Consider the following 8,314-nt stretch of genomic DNA (forward strand, 5'->3'; position numbering starts at 1 on the left):
ACTTTGTAGTTCTACGATTATTCACTGTTGTGCATCTATTTCTCTGCATACTTTGTTTGCCTCCTTTTAACCTGTTCTTTGATGGTCAGGACCCCCACAGGACCCCCACAGGACCACCACAGAGCAGGTATTATTTGGGTGGTGGATCATTCTCAGCACTGCAGTGACACTGATGTGGCGGTGGTGTGTTAGTGTGTGTTGTGCTGGTATGAGTGGATCAGACACAGCAGTGCTGAGAATGATCCACCGCACATAAGATTTGCTCTGTGGTGGTCTTTTTGGGGTCCTGACCATTGAAGAACAGGGTGAAAGGGGGCTAACAATGTATGCAGAAAAACAGATGGACTACAGTCTGTAATTGTCAAAGTAAAAAGTGCTCATATTTGGTAAGTGGAGCTGATAAAATGGACAAGAATGTGGTTTTAATGTTATGGCTAATCAGCGTACATCACAATTTGAGTAACTGCTGCCTAACCCTTTTTTATATAATATTAAACATTTCTGAAACACAATAGTAATCACAATCTCCCTGACATGAAATCCTGTTCAGAACATACACTGGCAGTCAAAAGGAATTGCTCACTGTCTGTTCACTTAAATGATGAAAAACCACTGAGATCTTGTGGGGCTACATTTGTGAAATGAATGGAGAAGAAATATCCACACAATATGGATGGTCTGAGGACAGCACTGAAGAACGTGTGGGAAGTAGTTCCTGTAAATCATGTTAAAGCACTTTAGGACAGTATGACAAAGCAGAGTGAGGTAGTCTTCAAGCCTCGGTGACCTACGAAGTGTTGATCTTTGCTAGACTGTCAAAAAATAAAAAGCTCAAAGGTCAGTTTTTGTAATAATAACTGAAGAATGAAGGCAAAATAGGAAACACAGAATTTCAGTTATTAAACTGTGTGGCATTTTGCACTGTCTTGTTCTAATATCTATTATACCTCCTGTAAGTGATCAGACAGTACAAACACATAAAACTGTATGACATGGGCATGTGAGCAATTATTCTTCCCTGCCAGTGTACCTGAGATAATAACAATAATGACTAATCCTCAGATAATATTGGAACAATAACAATTAACAGTCAATTAACTGAATGCAAAGGACAGGGACACTATGGCAGAAACCATATTGGCAATATTCGATTGTGCATGAAGAGGAACAGGCAATTTGACCCAGAAGTGTTGTGAAAATGACCCAAACTCAAGAGGTGTAAGAGAACATTGGGCTTAAACTGACATAAGGGAATAAAATTTTTTGACTTAAAAGCACTACTGCCATCTTCTGATAAATGCCCGAACTACAAAAACCCAAAGACAGGTTTAAGAAAATTATCACTGCAACTATTTTACAACAGCTAAGCAAGTAAAGATAGAACAAGTATAAATAGCTTTTTATTTACACTTTCACATCAATTAATAAACTTCAACTTTATAAAATCATATTGAACCATCTTAAAAAGCTTGGTCATTTGAGGCAACAATAGTCAAAAATGTATAAACCCATTTAGGAATGTTGTTAATTGTATTCTCTAGCTTCAAAGTGAACAGTTAGCATTAGAACTGCACGTTTGGAAATTATTATCATGATACTGGCCTTCAAAACACTAATATATGCAAATTAACGTGTTCCCTGTGCACTGTAACCAATCACAAAGGCTTCTATGAATAAATAAAGTCTTAATTTTCAAAAATAATGCAGGCTAATCTTTAACCACGTAACATTAAGGCTTCGCTGATGTGGTTTTCATAATATTTTTATAATATAATTGCAACAGGCCATTTTGTACATATTGCGCAGTTAGCATTTAGAGCTAATTCATGCCATGCTGCAGTTATTGTCAGTTTAGTCTCCGGGCCCTCCATACAGCCCACATTAAGACTAGTTATTCAGATTTCTTAGAGGAGCATTATATTATATTTTATTTAATGTGTTAGGCAGCATTTTGCAGCACAGCATTGTTTCCCTGTTCTTTTATTGGTTTTACACAATTTACATAGTTACATGATTTTTCCGTTTTGGTGTTTTCGTTCATCAGTGATCTCCCACTACAATATCCAATATGTAAGATGTATTTGCAAAATGCAATTAAGTTAGCACAGCATAGCCTAGCCTAGCTTATGTTTGCTTGCTGGACTTCTTTTTCATGTTTTTATTTATGTTTATGCTTTATTATTTGCATGTATTCCATGTTAGATCTATGTTTTTTAAACCTTCTGCATTAGTGTTCATCCCTGATCTTTTGGCTCTCTGCAAGTAATGTTAGCTATCTGCCTTTCAGCCTGCCTCTCAAAGCAGCTGCAGTTTTTCAAAAGGTCCTCCCACCTTCAAAAACATCATCAAAAGGGTTTTTCCTAGTTATTAAATCTGGAAACTTTCCCTCTAAAGACTACTGTGGCACTGCTTTAGGATGTGAGCAAACAATGACTAATTTTTCACTTAAGCCAGAATGTCCCTTAAATGGCTCGATTCAGGTGTTTTGGGAACTGGAATAGAGCAAAAATGTGTACATTCTGGGAATGAGTTACACAGAACTGGTTCAGTGGTTGTGACCACAGAACGTGTGTCAAAAGGGTATCAAACCTCTAGTTTCCTTCTCATACAAGTCTGGAATCAGCCCTACGGGCGAAGATACCATCATCACAGAGCGTGTTCCTCGCAACTTCACCTCATATTCAATTAACTGTTTCCAGAAACCAGCGTTGGGCCTGATAATCGGTCTTCTTGACTTCACGAGTCCATGTGCCTCCACCAGAGACATGCTGCAGTGTTTCATAAGGAAGGCCAGGCACAAAGTGGCTGAGCGACTCACACCGGCACAGCAGTGCACCACAACCCTACCATGCTGCATCCTCACTTTATCAATTTTGTCCGCCACTGTGTCAAAGTGTTCTTCGAGCTGGGTTTCAGGGGAGTCGGCGACGGGCACCCAGACATAATCAACAGAAGGGAGGCAAGGTTTGCTGTCGTCCAGCGTGGCATTTATAATGCAGTTAATGTTGAGGCGAGTTATAACTGAGCTGTCTTTGGCTGCTTTGGCATTGCCTATGTAGAGGTAGTCGGTTATCTGACCCAGCCCTGACAGTCGGGATCCAGGGACTGACATGGTGTTTCCATCAGGGAGTTACCTACAGAGAACATTTAGGAACATTATTAGTTACCTGCAGTACTTTTAATGAAGTACAAATACTTTGACAAGTACTTTTACTCAAGCACAGACGTGTTGTACATTGTCCAGCAGTGTTGTACATTGTTCAGCCCTGTGCACTGACAAGTGGTCGTTGCAAAAATTATTAGCATGGGTAACATTTGGAACATTACAGCTGTAGCACTTGCAATAGACATGGCTTAATTTGGCTTAATGTACTAAAATAACAACCTAGGAACCTCTCTCACTTGCTACTGGTCATAAGTACTCTCTACTGCTGCAAGGATGAACAAATGTTATGTTAAAGTCGCCATAGAATGGAAAACTGTATTTACATGAGCATAGTTGAGTAAGAACAGTGTCGGTACATAGAACTGACCGTGAACCTGTTACACTGTTGTCTATTTAGTACTATATACACCCCCAAAATATACATACGGCAACAGAGCAACACCAAGAAAATGGCGGACTATGTGCAGAAATGTACTGTTCCAGGCTGCGAAGTGGATGTCGGCAATTTTTATACCCTTTCCATAGAACTTACAACTTTCTTTTTGAAGGCCCGACCAAGGGTAACGGGCATGGCTAATGTTTATCTTTAGATGAGGCTAAAGTAGGCTTCCTATTTTTTTCTAGTTTTTTATTCATGCTTCCCTCTGCTGACAAGCTTTGTGGAGATGCAGATTTCATTTTCCAGCAGGACTTGGCACCTGCCCACACAGTCAAAAGTACCAAAACCTGGTTTAATAACCGCAGTATCACTGTGTTTGATTGGCCAGCAAACTCACCTGACCTAAACCCCATAGAGAATCTATGGGGTATTGTCAAGAGGAAGATGACAGATACCAGACCCAACAATGCAGACGAGCTGAAGGCCGCTATCATAGCAACCTGGGCTTCCATAACACCTCAACAGTGCCACAGGCTGATCGCCTCCATGCCACGCCGCATTGATGCAGTAATTCATGCAAAAGGTGCCCCGACCAAGTATTGAGTGCATATACTGTACATACTTTTCAGTAGCCCAACATTTACGTATTAAAAATCATTTTTTAAATTGGTCTTATATAATATTCTATTTTTCTGAGAAACTGACTTTTGGGTTTTCGTTGGCTGTAGGCCATTATCATCAACATTAAAAGAAATAAACCCTTGAAATAGATCACTCTGTGTTAGTGATGGGAATTCCGGCTCTTTTTAGAGAGCCGGTTCTTTTGGTTCGGCTCACTAAAAAGAGCCAGCTCTTTCGGCTCCCAAGTGGCTCCTCAGATTTTTTGTTGCTTAAATTAATTTATTACCAAATTATGTGTACAATGAATTACTAATGTAAAAACATACATTATATCAAATTCAAGTTTATTATTTATATGGATTTATTTATATACTCAACATGGAACAGAGTGCTCCAAAAATAAATTATAGAATACAAAAAGACCCATCTAAATTAGACAAAAAGGTCCAATCTCTGATTGTGTATATTATTTGTAAATTTGTACAGTGAAACAACAAAACATCACGCAAAAAAATATAAATTAAAATGTGCAAAACAAAAAGAAAAAGCAGCATCCTTTAGCGAAGATTGGCATTCAGAAAAACCAAGGACCTAATCTCAGAGGGGTTGATCCTGTTTCTCCTTTCTGTTATGATCTGCCCTGTTTTGGAGAAGATTCTCTCTGAGGTGACAGATGTTGCTACAATACACAGTCTATAAGCCGTCACGTGTAAGACGTGGGTCTCCCACCAGCTCAGTGGGTCTGCACTTCTCTGGAAAAGGGGCTCCTCGAGATATGATCTCAGTTCCACCACGCGCTTTAACAGAAAAAAAAAAATCGGCTCACAATCAGGAGCCGGCTCCCGTCGTTCACTTCAAGGAGCCAGTTCTTAGAGCCGGATCGTTCGCGACCGACCCATCACTACTCTGTGTGTAATGAATCTATATGAGTCTCACTTTTTGAATTGAATTACTGAAATAAATTAACTTTTCGATGATATTCTAATTTATTGAGATGCATCTGTAATTACATGCCCAATAGTAGTTAAGGTATTCACGGAATACATGACGCATACTGCACTGGTGAAACCGTATAAAGAATAATTAGAAATTTTTTCTAGAAAAATCACACTCTTTACAAATGTGACATGCTCAAAACAGGTGACATTTAACATGGAGTGCATCTCTTATCTAACTCTGCACTTACTTTCTTTTCCTTGGATTTTTCCTTGTCTTAGCTCCATCCTATGAGAAAGCAAGATGTGAGAATACATGTGAGGATGGAAGAATCAATGGCAAAAGTATTAACCAAATGAGACGTTCCTCACTCACTCATCACTATCATCACTTATAACTGGGTTTTAAGGATGTGCTGATAGCAAACACATATCCTGTTATTAGGGTCAATTCTTGAAATATGTGCCTTTTCTGCCTCTGGAGTAAATTCCATCCATCTTATGTGGAATGTGTAGTTTAAAACTGCTTTTAAGAGGTGTATTTAGAAGTATTGTTTTTTATACAAACACATAAATCTAATATAAAGCAGAAGTGCACAACTCTGGCCCTGGACGAATGGTGTCTAGCTCAGTTTGGAGACTTTCCTGCTCAAACAATCTGATTCAACTCATCTCTCAAGTGTGCTTAGTAGGTGTGTTTAAATAGGGAAACTAAAACACTGTGCTGATATTGACATTACCCCTGATATAAACACTGAACCAGTATGTAGTATTTCCGCTGTAAGAAACGAACCCAGTATAACAGGGGTGCCCAACCCCGGTTCCGGAATCTACCACCTTAGCCTATATTACCTGAAGCTTGGGGCTAAACTCTGCAGAGAGGTAGATCTCAAGGATCAGGATTGGGCACATGAATTCTGTAACATCAGTTGCATGATTCGTATCATATTTGGTAGTGTTGTTTTTAGTAGATTGAGCCATGTTAAACTTTTTACATATAAAGGGTTTAAATAGGAAGAAAAAAGCTTTACATAAAAATGATTACTTTCTTTTTGGATCACAAGCTCATCCTTTCAGCAGTAGAGAGTACCTATGACCAATAGTAAATGAAGTTTGGTGTTACTAGATTGTTTAGTACATTAATGGGGATTTCCACTGATTTTTCAAAATATCTGCATATTTCAGTGGTTGAGATGTAAACATAGTCATTCAGAGTGGTTTTGTGGTAAAATGGTTCATTTGTAGAGAAACTTGCCAACTCTGACTGCTTTACAGTGGTGGTGATAGGAACCAGGGGTAACAATGCCTACAACACAAGTCTAGCGATTGTATGTACTAACTAAAACAACCAATGAACCTACGTGTCCTCTGAGCTTTTTATATGTAATGTTGATGATGGTCAAATCAAGGAAAATCTAAAAAAAAATAATAATAATAAGTCGAGACTATTTTACCTTACAATGCCCTGCGTGTGACCCTCCGCCAAGAATGGATAAAAATAAATGGATTAACAAGACGTTTTCGGCCAAAACTTTTATTACAAAACTATCATAAAATAATGCCTTAGGCATCAGATAGTGTATACATAACCACTTTGTGTAATAACTTCTGTGAAAGAGCTTTTAGAGATATTAGCTAAACTCAGACGTCAGACGTCTGGTTCCTATCACTACTGTGAACAATTCTGACTCAGTAAGTTTCTCAAGAACAAAGCATTTCAGATCAAACCTTTGGATAACTTTGTTTAACGTTACATTTTAGCCAGTTAATTATGTAGAAATAAAAAAATGGTGACCAAAGAAAACCATTTACTGACATTGACCTCTACACTTTTAGTCAAACTCTCCGAAACCTGAGGTGGGTTAACGTTAGTAAGCGCCGCTAAACTAACAGTTAACCACTACCGTTGCCGTCTCGCTAGTGTTAGCTACGCTGCTGGTGTTAGCCGTGCAGCTAACCAAGCTAGCAGAGAGCAGTGATGAACTGACAGCAGACTGAGAATTTGAATGAACATTTAAGTGCTTACCTGTTACATTATATACACATTACAATATCTGGTTAAAGCAGCGAAACAAGCAGACTTCGTTTTAGTCCTCCCGGTGCTCTAGCCTGGCTACGTATACAGCGTAGCGACATACTTTCCGTAGTAACTACGTTGTCTCAGACGGGTCAAATCGCGTTGTGGTTTGGTCTATGACTAACGCACAACAACACTCACTGTCTTTTTACTCATGCGTTAACGAAACACACTTCAGACGTGTAGCATTGTAAGATTTATTAAATAGTCGATAAGCTCCTACAGACGGGATGGACCACAACAAATAGTTCTATTGGTAACGATTTCGAACGGTTGAGAGACTGTCTCATCTTCAGTACGTTAAGTTTTTGAGGCTGTTTCCAAATAGTGGAATGAATTGCCTTGATTTTGCCCGATCTTGTAATCATGTGGATCTCCATACAATGCAGCTCTGACAATAATATGTCGTGAAGCCGTCTGATACAGATCAGGCAAAATCAAGGCCTACAGATGGGAAAGGAAATTTCATTCAGCTGTTGTGACGTAACTACTCCATGTTCTGTGGACACTTAAAGATTTGTGGATATAGTGAATAATCGTCTGTTTGTTACCATTATTAGCCTGATTTACGACACTGGTTTATGTCGTGTATTCGGCTAAGTGCTGAACCAATGATAGAAAAAGGGTTTGTTCTGAATAAAAATATAATCTTTAGACTCTGTATGCTCAAACTTCATTTACAGCTTAGAACTCTCTTATTCGTTTCTCTCGGCCATCTGTCTTTTGTTACCAGAAAGAACAGTTGCGCCCCCCTTTGGTTTTTTTTTTTATAACAGCGGAATGAGGCCAACTAACTTCTTAATGTTTTAACTACAGTCTTAAGATGGTTCTTCAAAGGTTCTTTAGTAAAGAAAATGGTTCTACAGAACAATGAACACTCAAATAACCCTTTGCATGATTAAAGGCTGCTCTGCATCATGGATTCTTTAGATTGACGCAGAAAGTGCTGTCAGGGGTTCCATATAGAATATTATATATAGTATTTTTCAAATGTGACACCACGTGTTCTATTTTGTCTGTTCCAACCAAATATTGTGATGCATATTGTGTATTGTGAAAATGTCTTGAAGCATTGTGATATATTTCACCTCCCCCTCCTACCAACCCCACCTTTCATCAAGGGAAACGCTCAACTA

At 38.8% G+C, this 8,314-nt stretch overlaps 1 protein-coding gene across 2 annotated transcripts; it reads right to left on the reverse strand.

The window, feature by feature from the left end:
- Window positions 1–953: 953 nt before the first annotated feature.
- zgc:153044 (uncharacterized protein LOC751678 homolog) lies at window positions 954–7,238 on the reverse strand. Of its 2 annotated transcripts, XM_036599041.1 has the most exons (3): window positions 7,128–7,238; window positions 5,353–5,390; window positions 954–3,134 (listed from the first exon to the last, which is right to left on the reverse strand). In XM_036599041.1, the coding sequence occupies exon 3, from the start codon at window positions 3,110–3,112 to the stop codon at window positions 2,573–2,575; it is 540 nt and encodes a 179-aa protein (XP_036454934.1). In that variant the 5' UTR covers window positions 3,113–3,134; window positions 5,353–5,390; window positions 7,128–7,238; the 3' UTR covers window positions 954–2,572. The 2 variants fall into 2 exon arrangements, with proteins under 2 accessions (XP_036454934.1, XP_036454935.1); XM_036599042.1 differs by lacking the exon at window positions 5,353–5,390.
- Window positions 7,239–8,314: the final 1,076 nt, after the last annotated feature.

The sequence above is a fragment of the Colossoma macropomum genome, unplaced genomic scaffold (genome assembly GCF_904425465.1).
Source record: "Colossoma macropomum unplaced genomic scaffold, Colossoma_macropomum, whole genome shotgun sequence".
NCBI lineage: Eukaryota > Metazoa > Chordata > Actinopteri > Characiformes > Serrasalmidae > Colossoma > Colossoma macropomum.